The sequence below is a fragment of the Vanessa tameamea genome, chromosome 15 (genome assembly GCF_037043105.1).
Source record: "Vanessa tameamea isolate UH-Manoa-2023 chromosome 15, ilVanTame1 primary haplotype, whole genome shotgun sequence".
Classification (NCBI taxonomy): domain Eukaryota; kingdom Metazoa; phylum Arthropoda; class Insecta; order Lepidoptera; family Nymphalidae; genus Vanessa; species Vanessa tameamea.
The window spans coordinates 2,645,701-2,667,403 of record NC_087323.1 but is presented as its reverse complement, the minus strand read 5'-3'; the positions used below and the strand labels follow the sequence as shown (position 1 = coordinate 2,667,403).

General features: G+C 31.8%; 3 protein-coding genes across 4 annotated transcripts; 2 read left to right on the top strand and 1 right to left on the bottom strand.

Moving 5' to 3' along the window:
* Positions 1–2,094: 2,094 nt before the first annotated feature.
* Positions 2,095–3,959, top strand: LOC113399172 (26S proteasome non-ATPase regulatory subunit 8-like). The gene is made up of 5 exons (XM_026638248.2): positions 2,095–2,327; positions 2,410–2,585; positions 2,963–3,170; positions 3,289–3,459; positions 3,751–3,959. The coding sequence occupies exons 1-5, from the start codon at positions 2,220–2,222 to the stop codon at positions 3,892–3,894; spliced, it is 807 nt and encodes a 268-aa protein (XP_026494033.1). The 5' UTR covers positions 2,095–2,219; the 3' UTR covers positions 3,895–3,959.
* On the bottom strand, positions 3,946–21,209 carry LOC113399169 (uncharacterized). Of its 2 annotated transcripts, XM_026638243.2 has the most exons (19): positions 21,095–21,209; positions 20,090–20,857; positions 19,625–19,773; positions 18,121–18,252; positions 17,807–17,827; positions 17,018–17,074; positions 16,709–16,858; positions 16,083–16,227; positions 15,587–15,734; positions 15,117–15,188; positions 14,177–14,272; positions 13,475–13,709; positions 12,463–12,586; positions 11,635–11,851; positions 10,608–10,806; positions 9,680–9,852; positions 8,555–8,755; positions 4,357–4,472; positions 3,946–4,165 (listed from the first exon to the last, which is right to left on the bottom strand). In XM_026638243.2, the coding sequence occupies exons 1-19, from the start codon at positions 21,118–21,120 to the stop codon at positions 4,072–4,074; spliced, it is 3,123 nt and encodes a 1,040-aa protein (XP_026494028.2). In that variant the 5' UTR covers positions 21,121–21,209; the 3' UTR covers positions 3,946–4,071. The 2 variants fall into 2 exon arrangements, with proteins under 2 accessions (XP_026494028.2, XP_064073256.1); XM_064217186.1 differs by lacking the exon at positions 17,807–17,827.
* Positions 4,598–7,751, top strand: LOC113399171 (nuclear valosin-containing protein-like). Its single transcript, XM_026638247.2, has one exon. It carries the CDS (start codon positions 4,685–4,687, stop codon positions 7,295–7,297), a length of 2,613 nt encoding a protein of 870 aa, XP_026494032.2. The 5' UTR covers positions 4,598–4,684; the 3' UTR covers positions 7,298–7,751.
* Positions 21,210–21,703: the final 494 nt, after the last annotated feature.

Here is a 21,703-nt window from a genome sequence, read left to right as displayed (position 1 = left end):
ACCTAGCTGATTTAGCTTATTATTAGCTTTTTGAGTTCCATTGTGACAGGAAATCATATCTTGTAAAAGTTAGTACAACAAAATATAAAACATTAAAAGATTAATAATTATACTGTACGTAATATTATAACAGATATAATTTGAAGTATAAGCTAATTTAAATGATAAAATAAAATTTCCAAATCGTAAACTAACAAAAAAATCTAACTAACCTACAACTTTTTGCAATTACTTTTGAATTTTCGTTTTTTATTATTTTATAATTTATGTATTATATTTGTTTGTCCTCTATGCCTCTATGCCTAGCCTAATGAAAAAAAAAGATATGATATGTATCTTTGTATGTTTTCCTTAAATATTTAATCTAAATCCGTGCGAAGTCAGGATCTATTATTAATATTATATACAATCTTGCCAAGTACGAGATAATTTTTTTTTGTATATTGTAAATGATCTTTTTCTATAACAACTCAATAACTCATGTACCTTTAACATATTTGGCAGCTACAGTTTATTATTACGGCTATACCTAGCTAGTATAAGTGTATTATCTATGGGCTATACGCAGTAAACTTCAGTATTTCGCACGCAGTAACTTCAGATTCTATTTTAAACCTCGGTTTATGAAATCTAAAGGTCAATTAATAAAAGCAACAGCACCTTTTGAGCGATTAAACATTGACTTTAAAGGACCTTTACCATCGAATACTCCAAATAAGTATTTATTAACAATAATCGACGAATACAGTAGATTTCCTTTTGCATATGCCTGTAAGGAAATAACAACTGCCACTGTTATAAGATGTTTAAAAGATTTATTTTACACTTTTGGAACACCGCTTTATATTCATAGTGATAGAGGATCTGCTTTTATTTCTAAAGAGTTTACAGAATTTCTAAGTTCCTTGGGGATTGCATGTAGCAGAACAACGCCTTCTAATCCACATGGAAATGGTCAAGTCGTGCGTCTCAATGGTACTTTGTGGAAAACATTACAACTTGCCCTTCGTACAAGAGAAATGCCAATTGGAAGCTGGGAGCAATTTCTGCCAATGTCCTTACATGCAATTCGTTCACTTATTTGTATACCAATTAATACAACTCCACACGAACGACTATTTAATCATCCTCGTAGATCACCTAATGGAGAATCGTTACCCTCTTGGTTAATTCCTGGAACTGTGCTAATGAAAAAAAATATACGCAATAAAAACGATCCATATAACATAAAAATGGGCGGGAATCAACAGTTTCAAATCGGAACTTAGCTCCACTCCTCACTCCAATAGAACACTACATAGATCAAAATTTAGAAGAACAATTAAATAATTCGACTACAAAAAGACAGCAAGAACAAGATATCGTAGATGTTTTTTATGACTCAGAAGACCGAAATATAAATGCGGAGCATATTGATGTTCAGAACATGCAATCTGTGACGCCTAGTACGTCTGAGGATCAACATCTTAGGAGATCCGAAAGGACAAGACGAACTCCATATTATTTAAAAGTTTATAGCTGCGTATTAGAAAATGTTAATGAATGGGGGTGAATGACGTGTAATTTATGAAGAAATTACAGTATTCGATTATCTTGTCAAATGTAATGTCACTTTATTATGTACAATTCTTAAAGTTAATTAAAGACAAGTTCTCTTATGGATTTGTCATTTATGTATCAAGTAACGTAGGAATCGTTGTTTTTGTAAAATTGTTTTACGCAAAAAGCACGCTGTTGTCCCGAGAACCGCTCCATCCCATCGTGACTAAAATTGCATTAAGTGACGCACAATTTACCGCCACCAGCGGGCCCGTAAATGTCATTGTTTTTGAGAAATCAAGTGTTGCTATTTGCAAAAAATTTTGACCCACCTGTACTAGAGCTGAAAGCAAAATTAATAGTTTTTGCTTTTATCCAATCGATAATATGTTATAATTATAATATTAGTTTATTTTCGTTATAAAATATATTATTTCAATAAATATATTATAGTTACAAAACGATATGTTTAATTAAATATTTTTGTCTATGATGAGTAAGTAATGTAAAATCTTCAGTTGTACTGAGAATCCATCAAAACATTTTTGACAAGCAATGACTTGCTTGCTTGAACAGTATCTTTATGTCTAAACTGTCAGATATTACAATAGGCAATAGCAACCAATTAATAAGCAACGATATTCTAAAGATCTAAAGATTCTTGAAATATTCACAAAGAAATGGCTTCTGTAAAAGACGTAGCTTCTTTATATCAAAATCTGAAAACTGAGTGGGCCAAGAAACCTCGCAAGCTGGACAAATGCGGCGAACTACTAAATAAAATAAAGGTACTGAGCGTGACTGGCCAAATATTGTATGAATACATCGATATTTAATAATTTTTTTACTAATATCTTATTATAATTTCAGATAGCGCTAACACAACTTACTTTCTTACCTAGCAACAATACCGCGGCAAATCAAAAAGAGTTAATATTGGCTCGTGATGTTTTGGAAATTGGTGCCCAATGGGCTGTAGCTGCTAAAGATGTTAAAGCCTTTGAAAGATATATGTCACAACTTAAATGCTACTATTTTGATTACAAGTAAGTATATTCCAATTGGGATGGTTTAAATTATGATAAATATAATTTAATAGAAGTGCATTTTTGAGCTAATAATGGACTTCCCACTAGAATAGTGAAGATAAGCTTTTAATTAGTTTTTCGACCTCATATAGACAATATATTTAGTTATGACAAAGTTTAAGCTTACTTTAATTGTATAGTCAAAATCAAAACAAGCATATTATATTTTGGTCTATATATCTACCCTGAGCATTTACACTACATCCAGGGCACAAGTTTTTGTCAATTTTTCATAAGTGAGCGAAATGTTATGTTAAATACTAATACACTTTATTTATTTATTGCAGTCATTCTTTTTGACTACTGGATAAAATAAAATATTATGTACATTTCAGAGACCATCTTCCGGAATCAGCATTTATGTATCAATTGTTGGGTCTGAACTTGCTCTTCCTACTATCGCAGAATCGAGTAGCTGAGTTCCACACAGAACTTGAACGTCTTTCAGTTGATGTAATTAGAGCAGATCCCTATGTGAGACACCCATTAGCTTTGGAACAATATCTGATGGAAGGTAGCTATAATAAGATTTTTTTGGCTAAGGTATGTATAATTGTTCTACTAAATTCTTACATGATGGTTAAATATTTACATAATGGACAGATATTTTATTTTTTATACATTAATGAAGTATATTTAATAAATTTTGATATAATTACAGGACAATGTTCCAGCTGAGAGTTACACACTTTTTATGGACACCCTTCTTGATACAGTTCGAGGAGAAATAGCTGCCTGTATTGAAAAAGCTTATTTGTGTATATCATGCACAGAGGCAGCAAGACGTTTGAACTTACCATCTCAACAGGCTGTTTTGGAATATGGAAAAAAGGTAATGAAAAACTAAGGAGGCTGGATATGTCTCCAGAAATAAAATAGCTTTATAGATAGTTTTCATAAAACCTTGATTTTTGTGGTGAAATAAAATGTATACATTACATACACTGTAAACAAAAGTACATAATATACAAGTATCAATTACAGTAATATAGTTATACTTTTTAAATTAGAACAATAATATAAACAATCTTTACACTATAATGATAATTTTCATATTTTTTGTTATTATTTTTCAATCGTGAGTTTTATTTTATCATTTCAAAAAAACTTCTAAAATTTTCAGCGCAACTGGATACTTGGTGCTGATAATTGTTATCACTTCAATGCTTCTGAAGAAACCTGTGCAGCTGCAGCTGGTGTATTCCCATCATCTGAACTTGCAGAACAAACTATTGAATATGCTAGACATCTTGAAATGATTGTCTAAATCATGATCTTAGTGCTTAAATATTGATTTTATAAATAAAAAGAATAAAACTGTGGTTTCTATTTCTTACAATTTATTTTTCATTGAAATTATTAATAGTACAATAAAAAGTGTTTTTTTTAAAGACCCTCCTTCCTTCTATAATGCCTCTATATTATGTTTGTTTTAATTTACACATTAAACATGTAATGATTGAATGTTGTCTAATTTTAATAGTTTCATGAAGTATTCCAATGCATGTTGAAAATGCCAATTCTTTAATTCCAAACACCTGAAATAAATTTTCGGTTTATTTAGAGTTAACACCAAATGAACTAAGCTTTATAAAAGTTACAATTTTCTTATTACATATTCCTTTAAAGATTAGATGATAGCTTTTTTTTATTTATGTGTATACATATGGTATATATTGTTTTAATAGTAAAAAAAATATATATTTAGTACACAGTTTTATAATCGTACCTTTCGCTTGGTTTTGCTTCAAGTTCCGTCACCGTCATAAATACAGCTACAAGTCGCTTTTTAGTATAATCATCAGGGATTGACTCAAATTTAAGATTTATTGTTTTCCTTGGAATCTGAAACAATTTTTTACCAATGAATGCGGGTATTTAATATTATTCTATATATTAGTGTTTGTTGTAAATGAACAGCTTGCTTAAGAAATCATATTATTTTTTCATATGGCAATAAAACCATTGATTCGGCGACGCCGCTGTCAAACATTACAATCTGCGACGAAGTCAGTGTAAAATTATTTTTGAACATAATTTTTAAGCAGTCATAAGACATGAAGAAACATCAAACAAGACAAAAAACTTTAAATGACCCGGTTATTGTTTCACGGGTCAAAAATTATCTAGCTGAAAACGTGGATAAGACATTTGTCGATGTTAGTCAAATGGCGCGTTCTCTGAAAGAGCGCTATCGCGAATACAGCAACAGAAGCGACAACGCTTTTTGTCAAATGGTCGAAAGTGCTTATAAAGTAGTGTTACAAAGCTACGGACTGGATGGTGCATCTACGTCTGAAGGTTCAGAAGAAGAATCAGACTTGGAATTATTAGACGAAAACAATAGTGCGCTTAATGATCGGTTATTAGCAATGTACAAGATGCAGGATAAAAAACGGGCGCCGGCCTCCCGCAGAGCTACTGACAAGTCAGGTGAACCTATTGATATACTCAGTAGTGATGAGGATGGCAGTGCCGCGCCAAAAATACCGAAAATCAATGATCAAATAACAATTACACCTCATATACCGTCGAGAAATGCGAATAGTACAGCTGTCGAAAGTATAGTGAGGCCACAACAAATACTAAATATAACAGATAAAAAGCGAAAATTAGACTCAAATAAAAATGCACCACCAAAGAAAAAGGCCGAATTTGGCTCTGTTAAAAACGTTAAGGTTAGTTTTGAAGATGTTGGTGGTATATCAGATTTAATTACACAAATCTGTGATCTTGTCCTACACATGAAACATCCTGAAGTTTACACTCAGTTAGGGATAAAATCACCTCGAGGTGCGTTACTACATGGCCCTCCAGGTACTGGAAAAACATTAATAGCTCATGCAATAGCCGGTAAACTTGAACTACCCCTTATAGCTGTTACTGGTACTGAATTGGTCGGCGGAGTATCTGGTGAGTCAGAGGAAAGAATAAGGGAGTTATTTGATAGAGCTGTGTCAGTTGCTCCATGTGTGCTATTCATTGATGAAATAGATGCAGTATGTGGAAATAGAATCCATGCTCAAAAAGACATGGAAAAAAGAATGGTTGCGCAGTTATTGGCGAGTTTAGATAGTTTGAATGAAAATATTGCTTCTGTCTTGATACTGGCTGCAACAAATAATCCAGATGCTTTGGACCCTGCCTTACGAAGAGCAGGTCGATTAGAACAGGAAATTACTTTAGGAATCCCATCATTAAAGGCTAGAAAAGAAATTTTATCAATACTTTGTAAAAATTTAGCCTTAGCAGATGATGTAGATATGAATGCTCTTGCCCAAATTACTCCGGGGTTCGTGGGTGCTGATTTGCAAGCTCTTGTAAACAAAGCAAGTACATATGCGGTCAAAAGAATATTTGCTGAGATTCGTATAAAAAATAAATTAGAGACATTAAAAAAAACTGAAGAAACAAAAATTCATAATGAAGATGTCAATGTTATCCCCAATGGAGATGGCAGCAGTGAAGAATCTGTAAAAGAACCCGATGAACCTGTTGAGAGTACTACAGAACCACCTCCACAAACAGAGTCCACCGAAGTAACTCCACAGGAAACTAATGAAAATGGAAGTGGATTAAATAATCATATTGTGGAAGAGCTCATATGCAAACCCACCCAACTTGACCCAGTTGATGAAGTTTTATGCCTTCTTGAAAATAACATACCTTATACTCCAGAAGAGTTAATTGGGCTTGCAATTAGATATGACGATTTTTTAAAAGCTCTTAAAACAACGAAACCCTGTGCTGTTAGAGAGGGTATAGTTACAGTTCCTGATGTTACATGGGATGATGTGGGTTCACTAAATCAAGTTCGGAAAGATTTACAACTAGCTGTATTAGCTCCTGTGAAATATCCAGAGCAGTTAAAAAAACTTGGGCTATCGGCACCAAGTGGTGTATTACTATGTGGACCCCCAGGTTGTGGTAAAACATTGCTAGCAAAAGCCGTTGCAAATGAGGCTGGTGTCAACTTCATTTCTGTAAAAGGTCCAGAGCTATTAAATATGTATGTAGGTGAGAGTGAACGTGCAGTTCGCACATGTTTCAGGCGAGCCCGTAATTCTGCTCCATGTGTAATATTTTTCGACGAATTCGATGCCTTATGTCCGAGAAGGAGTTCGCACGACAATAATGGAGCCGCCAGAGTAGTTAATCAATTATTGACAGAAATGGATGGAATAGAAAGTCGCGAAGGAGTGTTTGTTTTAGCTGCATCCAATCGACCTGACATTATTGACCCAGCGGTTTTGCGACCTGGACGCCTAGACAGGATAATGTACGTCGGTATGCCTGCAACTGAAGATAGGTTCGACATTCTAAAAAAACTAACAAAATCAGGAACAAAACCTCAACTTGGGCCAGATGTCGATTTACAAGTTATTGCAGACTTGACAGAAGGCTATACAGGAGCAGACTTATCCGGTTTAGTGCGAGCTGCGGCAACGAATTCTTTAACAAACCACATTGCAAACGGAACCCTCGAAGGGGAGATTTTCGTATCATTCGAAGACTTCAGAGCTGCCCTTTCAAAATGTAAACCTTCAGTATCTTCTAAAGAACAGTTGCATTATGAGAAACTAAGATTGAAATATGCAGGCGGTATTGATGAGAAGGAAATGGAAATGGAGACTGAACTGACTAATGAAGAATCAATGGATACGGTGTAAAATATATTTAGGTTAAATGTAATACGACAGTAGTAAGCTAAAAGTTCCACTTGTATCACGTCCCATACTCTAAGCGTGTTTAAAAAAGTGCCAAGTCAAATATAGAAAACTTTGATGTATTTGATGTCTTTTACTGCCTTAAGTTCAAAGTAATAATTGTAGTTTTCAGTAAATAATCATATTGTTTTGTGTGCTTCTGTATTTAAAGTGTATGTATATATGATCTTTCAAGAAAATATTTACATAAATTTTATATTTGTTAATGAGATAATAAAAATGAAAAGTGTGTCTTGGTTATGTTAAAACATGATACAAATATATTATTTTAATATTTCATGAACGAATAATTGTAACTATTTTTGAGAGTGGTAAAGATGGTAGGTAATCTCATGAAGCCATTTATGAATGTCTGCACATTTTGAATTCAGTGACAAATAAAATATTTTTATTAAAATACACATTGTTTTTGTTTTATTGGACTCTGCGTGACAAATTTTTGTTTTAGTTCTTTCTATAAATATTTAACTAATAATTTTTAAAGTAATATAACATTAATAATTTATATTAATATAATAGGTAAACTATTTTTTTTATTCAAAATTGTAAATAAATATTTCAAAACAAAATTAGGTTGCAGTTATAAAAAAAAAATTAGCTTATTTTGAATAATATGCCTTATTTTCTATTTTTTTTTAATTTTAGCCAAAGAGATGAGAAAAGTATACGAATGCGCGTGGGTGGGTGTTTGTATAGCACGAGATCGCAAAGTACCTATTATCAATTACAATTAGTAAATTTGACTCATTTCATAAACTATCGCAATATATATTTCTAGGCAAAATATCCTGGAGCTATCTTAGTCATGTGTAAGTACATATGATATTTAAAAACTATTTAAACTTTCGACAAATCAAAACTTGATTATTACCTCAGGTTACCGAAACGTTATGTTACGCTGACTATACACTAAAACTATCACTTGAAAACATTGTTCGATAATATTTAGCCGCAAATACCAAGATCCTGAGTTTAAGCTACAGGGTCAGTTAGGAAAAATAATTTAGTTTATCTAAAATTTTCAGCAGAAGTTAACTGTTTACCCTTCAACTGTTGGTCCTACAACTCTCTCCGGTTGTGTCGAATTGCATTCCCATCCCATACGAGGGTGAGGGAGAACACACTTTAATATCTTCTGTGCAGTGGCCTAAATCGGTCAGGTTATACTTCTAATGATAATGTAATACATTTAATACTCACCATAACAGTTTTGAAGGCGATGCTAGAATATTCCTTAGTCGGTTCGTCCCAATACACCAGTTCATTCCGTATTTTATATTCACAACCATTATCAGTAATTAGAACTATTGTACGAGAGAATGCCATCAGAGGTTCTTCTTCTGCTAAGGATTCTGCGGTTACTTTTAGAATACCAGCTACTTTAAAGATGGTTGAATTATCCTGTGTAATCATATATAAAATATAAAACGAATATACAAAGGAATTGAACTACCACGTTGTCTAGTGGGGAGAATTTAAGATCAGATAAGAACTTCAGTTCTCCAGGCGAGAAACTCCAGTCTATAATCACGAGTTGAACCAAAAAAGTGCGATCTGTGCTTTGTAGATTTTTTTATAATGTTTTATATTTGGCAAATATAAAACATTATAAAAAATAAATATTATCTTTTTTTTTTGAACGAATACTATGCCCCAAATTAATTAAGAAATTACTAATATTCCTATTTACCCCTCCTTTTAAGCTTATCACTTGCGTCAGGAGTCGGCACGTCAATAGCCCAAGGGGTCAGAGAACAGGAATATGGGCAATGCGATTTTGGTATCAACTACTTTTTACATTGCAACGAAAATACAATGTGGAATTAATATGTATTTATTTGAGTGCCCTCAACTAAATACATATTCTAATAATCTAAAATTGAATTATAATAGTGAAAGTAGTAACAGTCCACAAATTTTCGAAAGTTAGACAGGACCGGATTTGTAGGTCTGGAGGCTCTGGGACAATAGAGAACTGGGGCCTCTAGTTATTTTATATAAATTAATTTTAAGAATTTCATTTCTATCAATAAGGTTTGCTTATAATTTATTTACTATAATTAACTAAATATCTAAACTCGTCTGACTCTCTATTGTGGAGGACCCAGAGGGGTTGCCCCGGTTGCCCTTCCCTAAATCCGCCCCTGAAGTTAGGAAAATACATTCTATCCTGCTTAAGAAAAAGCTCGAAGTATTCCATCACGCTGCTCTGGTGCTGATTGCTGAATATATATGGGTTATATGTGGAAGAATTTCATACGACATAAAAATTAAGCGCATCGATTAATTTCACTCAAAAATATCTAGTTTTCTATCATAACTCACGTCGTGGTATAGAACGTCAGTTGTGAAAGTCGTCGGATCGTGTTTTGTTTGCGGCCATTTTCTGATAAGTTTTCCAATATTTATGACGCCCTCCACACAGTCTATATTCCCTTCAAGAAAGTTTTGACTTTTTATTGAGAAGTTGCGCATATGCTTGTAGGCTGATTCATAACCTAAAAATAGTAAAACTTTAGTTGTAAGACGAAAAAAAAAAAAACAATGATCAACAATAAATACAGACAGATTGTGTATGATTAACTGGAAGACAGGGTTAGGTAAAAAAATTTAAGCGTAATAGGTATTATTCCAGGTTAGGTAGGTATTCCAAGAGTAACAAGGAAGTGTAGGAGTACCTCATTTTCGTTTTCACAAAACGTTTTCTGTTAGAAAATTAATAATTTGAATTTGTTTTGAACTTTATATATTCTTACCGCGTCGTAGTAGCGTACTTCTAAACTAATTGTTCATACACAATGCAATTGTTTTGTCGAGATTGTGGTTTATGGTAATAGCGTGGCACGACCTCGACCGCATGTGATATTGGGGCGATAGTTACATAACAGTTTTTTTTGCAAAAAAATTATTTTATATTTTTTCTTTATATATATATATTTTAAACTTATATACATGTTTGATATGTATAGTACAAACTGCTTGCTATATCTGTCTCGTTGGTGTCCAGCTTATAAAAATGGGGATTCTGCAGTTCTGGGTTCAGGCAAGGATATAAGATATAAAATACATTGTCGGACAAAATAAATATTGTACAAAAGGCAAACTCAATGCTAAATGCACTCGCTACTAATCAAGTGTCGAAAATAATTTTTGCACGACTATATAAGAAAATAAATATATATGAATTTAAGAAATGAACTGTTCAATCTGGTGTTTCTAGTCTGCAAAATTTTTTTACGAATAAAATACTCACGTAGTTTGCTTCTACACGTTATTGTCATAACCGCATTTCTCACGTACATATCCTGGATACATTGTCTTTTATCGTTATCTAAGTCTAGAAGTGGAAAGAATACCTCTAGAAACTTTTCCACTATAGGATGGGCGTCTTCTGGGCAATAATTACTTAAGAATCTCGGTAAATCCCCTTTTAAGGTAATTTGTACTCCATCCTGTGAAAAGAAATACAATGAATAAGAAATTTATCAAACTTCAATTATGTTTAAGTTATATGTAGCAAAAGAATCGCTATGTCAATTTTTCAGCTATTTACTATATATATTGTTTACGTTTTGCTGACCATATTTTCGATCATGTATCTCTTACTCACTTTAGGCAAAAACGATACGAAATGTGGTACAATTGAGTTCAAATCGAATAGTACTAGTACAATCGAATGAAATAAATTAAAATTATTTATTGTATACGTAGTTGCCAACTTTAAATAGATCTGGGCGACAGGATTTTGTTCAAGCCCGTCTCATCATATATTTTATCACCAACTCATCAGATACTCTACCGCCAAATAACAGTACTCTGTATTGTTGTGTTCCGGTTAGAAGGGTGAGTGAGCCAGTGTAAACACAGGCACAAGGGATATAACATCTTAGTTCTCAAGTTTGGTGGCACATAGGTGATGTAAGGAATGGTTAATATTTCTTACAGCGCCTTTGTCTATGGGCGGTGGTGACCACTTACCATCAGGTGGCCCATATGCTCGTTCGCCAACTAATGCCATTAAAAAAAAAACCAAACTACAATACTTAGCATCGTTGTCTAGTATTGTTGGTTTGAAGCGTGAGTGAGGCAGTGTATCTCAAGGCCAATAACATCTAAGTTCCCAAGGTTGGTAGCACATTGGTGTTGAAAGGAATTGTTAATATTTCTTACGGCGTTTCCTATGGGCAATGGTTACCATTTGGTTACATCAGATGGACCAGTTGAAGAATGAAAATCTACATTATTCTAATGTATTCAAATCGCGTTTGTTAAATACTTACCAATTCTCTTAAGCCGGGGAAAATAGTCCTTACAACCTTCAGATAATGATCTGGTTCTATATAATCCATACAAAGGGGATTCCCTTCCAATATAAGTTTTTTCAAAGGCAAATGTTTACACGGCAGTAAAACTAGGACACTTTCTAAATAATTATGGGATAAATTTAGAACTTTCAAATGCGGCGTTGTCGTTTGCAGATGAAATCCTTTTATTGAGCTGAAAGTAAATATTAAATTACTATAACAAATTTTTTTCTTATATATCAGTCATTAAAGAATCTACAGTTTACAGGAAAACAATTTCTGGTTTTCTTTGCTATGGTCTTTTGATGTAGCATAAATGCTACAGAATATAAAAGTGTGTACAATATTAATTTTTATTTTAAAATAGTTGATCAATTTCGATTTCATAAACAAATAAACTATAATCTTATGATTTTTTTTTTTTAATTAGAACTTTGTTGTATCTACGTATGTATATTTCGTAAAGTAAGAGTCCAATTTCTACTTAATGTCGTTGAAAAAAAATCTTTTATCAAGAATACAATAATAAATTAGTATCATCAAACACACTTTCACATTTGAATTTCAATTGTTTACAAAATATAGGTTGACGTTAAATTTATATTATGACATTTGAAAATCGAGCAACATTTAGAACAATTTCGTAATTGAATAATAAGTTCGTTTAACGGAATTATTATTTTTCTTTGATCCACATTATCGATATTATCGGTTGGTACAATGCAGACCGTATCTTAATAGGTACGAGCAGTGTAAGTTTTGGTCAGAACCACATTTAAATTGAATAATAAAAAAAAAACTTACGTTAGCCTATTGGATGATAGATCGAGTTCTGTCAAATACTCCCATCTCACGTCACTTTGTATCTGTATAATCTCCGACTGATTGTACATACGATTTAAAGGGAAGTATATGAAATGACTTATATCTTTAAAAAAAAAAAAATTACACTAAATATACTGTTATTAAAAAAAATTGTGTCATAATTGTATTACCACACTCTCTCCTGCCTCGATTGTGTCTTAATACTCTGTATATATTTATTATTGTGAGGGCATCCGACATAAATACTTATACAAAGATATTTGGCGTACTGTGAAATATGTAGATCGTGCATGTCTTGCATCACTGCTTTTTAATTTACTTATATATTTTTAATTAATATAGCTACTACGATTAACATGTCATGACGACTGTTCATAAACGGAGAAAGTCGGCATTCCGGATTCTCCTCCGGGAAATATAAGAAACTCAATAAGAAATTTGCATACCTATACATATATCGTGCCATCAGAAATTGTTGACCTTGAATTATGAACACAAACTAAGCACACAAAAATTTTAAGTAGCTTGATTAGGATTCAACCAGTAATCTCCGGTTAAGGTTCCCGTTTTCTTAGGTCTATATCTTTTTAATTTATTCACTGTTAGGACTTCGATTTTAAACCCACAACATTTCTGGCGCAGAGGTCTAATACAAAATGAATTTTATTGACTGATTGGTATACTTAGCTAAATAGTTAGTTGTGTTCCGGTTTAAAGGGTGAGTGAGTCAGTGTAACTACGTCCAAGGCGTGTAACATCTTCACAAGGTTGGTGGCGCATTAGAGATATGAGGAATGATTATTATTTCGTAAAGGGCTAATGTCTAAAGGCACTGGTGACTGCGTACCATCAGATGGCCCATTTGCCAGTCCGCTTTTTTATGTCATGTAGGTAACATAAAAAATGACTCGATATAATACCTTTTTATCATAACTGCAAAGTCAGACCTGATCATTATTTTATTTTAAAAAATTGCGTTGTGTAAACATACCTTTTTTCAGAGTAAATTGGCTCAGATCAACTTTCTCTCCATCGCATAACGTCACGAGTCGTTTCCTCAAAACGAGTCGCGGTACGAAGTCTACCTGTTTGTCTGTTAATTGCGTTTGCGATATTGTAATTGATAATTCGACGTCGTCCTTCTTTATCGTGAACCCAAGGCAATGTATCGCCACTAAGGCCCCGCGGCAGCGGAACACGAAGAACTTGCATTCCTTCGCTGTGAACTAGAAATTTGTTGATTAGAATAACCCTTGTATTATTTACTTATATTATTTATAATAAATTTCGTTATATAAGTTAAAAATAAGGCAAATTTAAATGTAAAACAAAATTATCATGTTGAGTCTCAGATTATAAAACAAAAGGCAGTGCGACTTTAATAATTTATTTTAATTGACGTAATAACAAAAATACATCTCATGGCTTTTGTCTTTACAAACTAAGAAGATTGTTGTTAGGAAGAGAAACATCGTGTCAGATTACTCAAATGTTACTTCAAAAATCTGTTCAAATGTAAGTTTTCGGAAATGAGATTTACTAACTCAACATTAAACCTCAGTTCCCGAAAGTAGCAATTTGGCGGTTAAGCCCTTCTTGCTTTCCACTGACGATATCTATTTTTAAATAAGTACGCTTATTTTTAAATCAATTCTGTAAACTTTTTATAAAAAAAAAACAACAAAATAAATACCTCAATAAAAGTTGGTATGAAAGTTTTCTCTTTTAAATGATCTAAGAGCACATCCAATAAGACCTCTTTCGTCCAAGATGGCGGATATCCCGTTACCTGAAATATGAAATATATTAATGATAACCGTATTACTATAGTTTGTTAAATACTGCTTATTGGTTGATAACATAAACAAAAAATTGTGTTTTGTGCAATTCACACATGGTCCAAATCAAAAAATCAAAATCAAAATATACTTTATACAAGTAGGCTTTTACAAGTCACTTTTGAATCGTCATTTAACAAACTATATTAAGTGAAGCAATATGTAATCAAGCAAAACTTAATAATATTTTTGTTTATTTTCTCGAATTTATGTTTCATCAAATTTAAAATTACGACTCTAAAGTTTCAATTCAAAAATCAGTTGTGGATATTATAGTGCACAAATTTTTGATGAAAAGGACTATAACCAATGTTTTACGCGTGGTCTGAACCCTGGATCTTGGGATCTGAAGCTTAATAAGCTAACCTACTAGATCTAGAAGGTAGTCAGATAAAAAAATAAATGGAATATATACAAGATCACAATGAAAATGAATATGGTTAAAATCACTGTGTTTGCAAGAATGCTAATATTGCTTTGCCTATTCCAACCGAAGAAAGAAAAGATAATCAAACGATTTGCTAATAGGTCTGCTATATTATACACTCCAAACGTTTCTTGGTATATATATATATATTTACTAATAATGTACTATTCCATTTAACTACATATAACCACATTAGTTTATATCCCAATACACGTCGACATACATAACGCCTTTAATAAAAATCTCGACCAATATATCAATTCTACGTCAAAGATTTATTCTTATTTATTCCTCTTGTGTTTGGAATAGACTTGTATGTGTTTGTGTGAATTATATGTTACGTTATTTGTGTAATTATATATACCTACCGATAGCATGATTAAGGAGTTATCCTTATCATATATTTCTTCCATTTGTTCTTTCTCCATCATCATTACCGTCTGAAATTCAGAGATGTTCACCAAGTTTAGAAATATGGATATACCAAGTCAAGGATTTGAGGCAAATACAAGGAGTTTCTTGGAGAAGTTCTGTAATTCTTTTAACAGTTCACCTCATAATTTACCTTGAAGAAAGGTAATTTTACACAAGGAGAAATTACGAGTAAATATTCACCAACTTTACAAAGAGCGTTCGGTAATTTCGTGCTCGAGGGTGAAAGCAAATATTACATGACATTTGCACGTGTCAAATGAAATTCAGCCACTTGAATTTACCGACGTCTTGAAATATTTTCAACGCTCTTTCTTAAATAGAGATGCATTTGTCTAGCGACGTCCAACAATTACGAAATATACCTTTTCTTGTTTCATTAATATTGCTTGTCATCATAGCATACCTTAGAGCGCCTCGCAGTGACGCTCTTCTTTAGAGCTATAGGTTTACTCCACGGCCAGTATGGAAGATACTTTAAAACGATATCGTCAGTACTATTTTTGATGTATTCTTGTTCGCGGATGTCCTTGTGTGTCTCATCTATCACTTCTCTGCGTGAGACGATAGCATTAATTTTGTTTTAGAAATTTATTATTAATATTGGAAATCTTAATAATCTGTGTAAATAACATAACATTGGAAATCATACATATATCAAAATACTAGAAGGGCATTAATGCTTCAAACAGAACCAGATATTATATGCATTTTCCCAGCAAAATACGGAAGACATCCTGTATGAGTTTATACTAATTTACCAAGCGTAGTAGACATTAAAGTGGATACTATAAAAACCTTCTCCACGAAGAAATACATAAGTGCTTACGTTCATGTGACGCAAATTATCTTTTATACGTGTTTAAATGGTCATACATTTAAAACAATTATAAAAATATTACCTAACAGCTTCTTCCTTATTCAAGCATAGGTTTATCGTTAGTTTCTGTTTCTTCGGTTGAGCCAAAGGTCCTAATCTTTGGAAAGCGCTCACACGTTTACTACCTGCATCCAATACATCCGATGATTCTGAACCATCTTGAGAATCTGGAAATTAAATTATCACATGTTGCAATACACGTTTGTTTTGTAATACACGTAACACGTAGGATTTTAATTTTAAGTAGTTGCTAGCTCTCAATAAATTTGCTCGTCAAGTTTTATTAGAAACTTTTATTGAACTCACAATGTATGCAAACTGTGTTTGTTCGGTTGCAATCTTGCATTTTTATACGATATTTAAGGTGTAGATAAACAAGAATTGAATTATTTTTAGTACTATTAAATTTAATCAAATTATCTATACTAATATCACAAAGAGGTAAAATTTATTCGTTTGTACTTGGGGTGTAATCTTCAGAACTAATGATCCAATTCTTTACAATTTTTTTCACTGGTAGAAAGCTATATTATTCCAGCTATAGGTTATAATTATTTTTATATATAACATTTTTTTTAGTAATAAATTGCAGACGAGCTGAGCGAGGCGAGTCGCTAAAATATCTATCATTTCAGACAGATCACGTACCTTCCTGACTCCTAGTTTCCTGATAGATATCGGTAGGCGAATATACTTGAGGTTGGCTTACAGTTTGACCCAACATTTGTGGGTCATGTAAATTCGTATTTGGCATCCTATCGACTTTTGGAGTATTTGACGTACTAGGGTCTTCGGAATCTGTCAAATATAGTTATTAAAATGAACATAACATATTTTATAATTAAAATTTTCATTTTATTATATTTCTTCAATGTATTTTAAGGTCATGAGTTATGGTTCAGTTGGTTTTCTGGGAAAACTGAAAGTAGTTAAGTAGTTTGTATTATAAGTACTTACAAGTTTGTTGCTGTGGCTCTGAATACTTATCCAGTTGTAAGAATGATTTTGGAATACCTACGATAAAAAAAAATTAACATATAGTTACAAAATTAAAACGCTGTTTTATCAGAAATATTATATCCATACATTCGTTCTCATATTACAGTCTACATTTTATTTGCAATAAAAAAAAGGGGAAAAAAATCTTCGTATAATAAAATAAAAAATGTATTACATATAAAATGCAACGAATGTATAATATTATGTATTAAAAATATTAGTTGCATTCCATATTCAAATTCAATCATTCACTATAGAAACCTTAAACTTAATGATAAATTGATAATCAAAGTAAAAACGTCAGTTAGGTGAAATCATTTCAATCTTATGTATCCTCAAAAACCCAAATAGTGAAGAAACAATGTTATTTATTTTCAATTGTTAATTAATTTTTAATTAATTTAATTACCGCCTTCATGGTTTTTCTGTTTGACCTAAAGGTTGACTGGCAGAGAATGCCTTCAGGCATTAAGTCCGCCTTTTGTCCCATTAACTTTATGGTGGTCAATAAAGCATCTAAATAAATAAATAAATAAATAAATAAACATTTAGAATAGTTGTTTACTTGTTTAATTATGGGATCAGTTATGACTTTTGTAATAGTTCCTAACTGAGAACTCAAATTAATTTGAATCAGTAGAGCAAATATCTGGCTTTTGATAACTTAACCCTTTTTAATAATTAAATAAATTACATAATTATCTCATATTTGTGTAGCAATAGGTTAAATATATTCAGTTGAATTACCTGCTGGAAATCGTTTTGACACTGAAATAAATAAAAAAAAAAATTATAACATGTGCAGGCCAAGTTTCAAGCTAAAATAATTTCTAATAATCAACTAATTTAAGCATTTTTATTTTGCATACTAATTTACAGACACAAGGAACATAACATCTTAATTCCTATTTGTATTGGGTATAGTTTTTATCTAATTGTGCCATATCCTATGGCTCGAGATGTCATTTACCGTAAGGTAGTCTGCTTTGTTGCTAAATATAAAAAAAAAAAAAACTAAATTTAAAGTGAAAACTTATATTGTCAATATTAATATTTAGTACCTGATGGAGCGATAGGATTTGTGCCAAAAATGTGCCATTGCAAGTTTGTCTTTATATTATCTTGCACAACTCTCTTAATATCAGAAGAGAGGCCTTCAAGTAGTTCTTTGTTTGCTTTCTTCTTTGCTTCATCTGTAATAAGTATAAATTTTGCTATTAGGTAATATATGGTAGGTTAAGAACATCAGTCAGCTAGTGTATTCGGCTGCCGGCGGGTCTGGATCTACTTCCAAACCGCCGGCAGCAGGTCAATAAGAGTTATACGATTATTTATCATTAAATTCTCAGTAGCATCGAAGCATTAGCAAGTAGGCAGTTTTACACTTCCTAGGACAGCACAGCAGCATTAGTCTTGTTGGATTATTTTCCAGTGATAAGGGGTTTCGATACCATCGGAGTAAACAGTGAGGAAACAGAAGTGCTCGAGTTTGCGCCCCCCCCCCCCACATCAATGTCTGTTCTACACACTCACACTCCACTCAAAACATACATCATTTCATTCCATTTTTAATTCTTATTTGTTATTGGGGTACTGTATTTTCGTACTCTTCCATTTATCTTTATCACTAGTATAACTTAAGTTTTGGTACATGTCATACTATACAGTCATGTATGTTTTGGTATTTATCGTATTTCTAGGCATCCAGATATATACCTAAGACTCATAATGCAATATGACATTGATCTTTTCTTATGACATGTTGACTATAGAAACCTGTGTCTTTTAAGCTTTTCTGTTATGCATGATACTTTAAAATTTCCTCTGATCACTAATTTCATATCATCTATTAACTATACAGATATTATAACTTTTATTATAATCATCAACATAAGCTTTAAATTCTATAAAGGATTAAAGTATTTTCGCACAATTATTTGTTCTTCATTTAGTGTTAAAAATCTATTGTCATTAGCAATTAATGTGTTTTGATTTTTTTTTATATTAATAATAATATTGATTTATCGAAATTATTTACTTTGTGGGTCTTACAAGCCCTCTGATAGATACCATTCTTTAGATTACTATTCTTTAGATATTTTACTGTCAAACAGCAATACTAGTACTGTTGTGTTCCAGTTTGAAGGGCGCGTGAGCCAGTGAAACAACATAACATATTACCATCCAAGATTAGTGGCACCTTCGTGAGGTAAGAATGGGTAATATTTCTAACATAGCTATTGTCTATTGGTGGTGACCACTTAACGTCAGTTGGCCCATCTATGATATTTTTTAATGATATACTCATAAATAATATCTAATATATATGTATTATTATGTACATGACAAAGTGATATTAGAAGAATAGCAGGCATTACTTGGACAAGACAAGTACCAAACCGGACAGTAAGGCTAAGGGTGGCCTCTGCAGGAAAGCAAGATAATCTTCACATACCAGTGTAAAAATAGCAGATAATTAAAAATAAATATTATTTTCGTGTAAGACTATTGAATAAAGCCTGTTGTTATTACAATTATCCATGATATTATTTTCTTTATGTTTACCTTGTAGCTGTAAAGGATTGTTTGTTACTGGGCTTTCGAGTTCTGGACCAGTTTTTGGCTCAGATTTGTTTCTCATTTCTAATTTTTTAGCATATTGCTCTTGCAATTTTATTTGAAAATTTGATTTCACATTTTGCTGGAGACTATTACTGAAAAGTTTTGGAATAAATTAGTAAGGTAGATATAAAAGGTAATGGTTTAATTACAGTAATAGTAATGAACATTTCCTTTTCAAGATTTCCTATTTAATAAATGGAAAACATAACTTGCTGAAAATCTATGACTTATAGACTTATTTGCAATAAATCTTAATGTCAAAATTAGTTTTGCCAACATAATAGAATTACTATATTCACAGGTTTGGTGCAATATTCCAAAATATGACATTGTAAACAAAATATTTGATTCTAAAAAAATATATTGGCAAAAATCTCAATGATGTTCAAATAGATATCCAATACTTACTTTTTGTTTTGATTCTCATTTTGTTTTGTGTCATTAATTGTGCGATTTACAATAAGTTCATCATCATTTAAATCAACCACTTCATCTGTTGTTTCAAAACTCATAAATGATGGATTGTTATATATTTCAAAGTCATCAAATTGATTATCTTGTGTTCTTGAATAATTTTTTAAAGTTATTTTCTTTGACTGTTCTTTTTTTAAATCATAAGGTTTATCAATAGCATCATTTTTAAAATTTTGTTTTTCAGTAGCCTCTAAATTTTGTGATTCATAATATCCTGTGCTATTTAAATCTGATTTGAATGCTGGCTTATTGGCATTCATAATTGCATTTTGACATTGAGATTCATGTGGATTTGAGATTTGGGTTTCAATATCCACAGATGTATCTTTTTGTGATGGAGAATTAATAAATTTATTGTCATCTATATCAGGTGTATACTTATTTATTTCTATGTCTGTACTTTGTGAATCAGTAGATGTAAATGTGTTTGTCATTGTTCCTGGTTTAAAAAAACCAGGCATTTTATGTCCTGAAAACATTGGTTTTGAAACTCTAGGTCCAGACATTAGCGGTCTTGGATTGTCAGATACATAATTAGGTCTGGGTCCAGTTAGAGCTAATTGTTGATGTATATGAAGTAAATTAGCGATAGTCTTTAGACCCCGAAGAGTTGCAGCGGGATCTGTGGCGGGTGGTTGTGCCTGTGGACGTCTCATAGCAAAAGCATTTTTTCTTTTACGTTTATTTTTCTTTTTTCTTGACCTGAAATTCAGTTTTATGATATTTTATAAATAATTTCATGAAGAATACCTTTAACCCGTAATCTTAACCACAACCATTGAATAATTAAAAAATAGTGAACAAAATATTTGCAACTGTTTTCATGTATTAGAAAAGGAGAATGTATTAAATATAAACGAAAATATTGATTTTTTTACATATCATTTGGTTAAAAATGATTGAAAATAATATCTTTTGCAAATAATAGACTTTACTTACGCAACTAAATTAACGTTATTATCCATATTCTATTTATCTGAAACAATGTTTTAGCTTTATTTTGTAAACATATGATTCTGACGTTAGTCTGTTTGACTTTGATTGCTTACTTTTGACATCGACGAATATTGAAGTTGCCTGATAATAAATATTTTGTTCTGTAAAATGATACTGTTTATATACTTTTTAATACCATAAATTTTAATTTATTTATTTTTTATTTTATCCAAAATTAACCAGAGTTATTGGTTGATGTTTGAAGCATAATATGTCATTAAAGTAACTTTTCATAACTACTAAAGTATTCATTTATTGGCACATATAAAAACACATCTCAGATTAGTAATTTTTTTATTAAAACTAACATCACTCCTGAGCTAGCCGTTGTTCGTCCTTCGATATTTGAATACCTTCGATGAGATGAAGACCTTAATTGACTTTTTGACGAGTAGCTCAATATTTAAAAAATAGTGTATTTGTACTACTGATATGAAAGGATGTCCAGCTTACTATAGAGTGAGCTATTCTTGCAGCATCACTGAAGATAAAATCAGAAATAAGAGTCACCGACATAACTTTTAAAATTAGCTTTTTGATGTGGTATTGGAC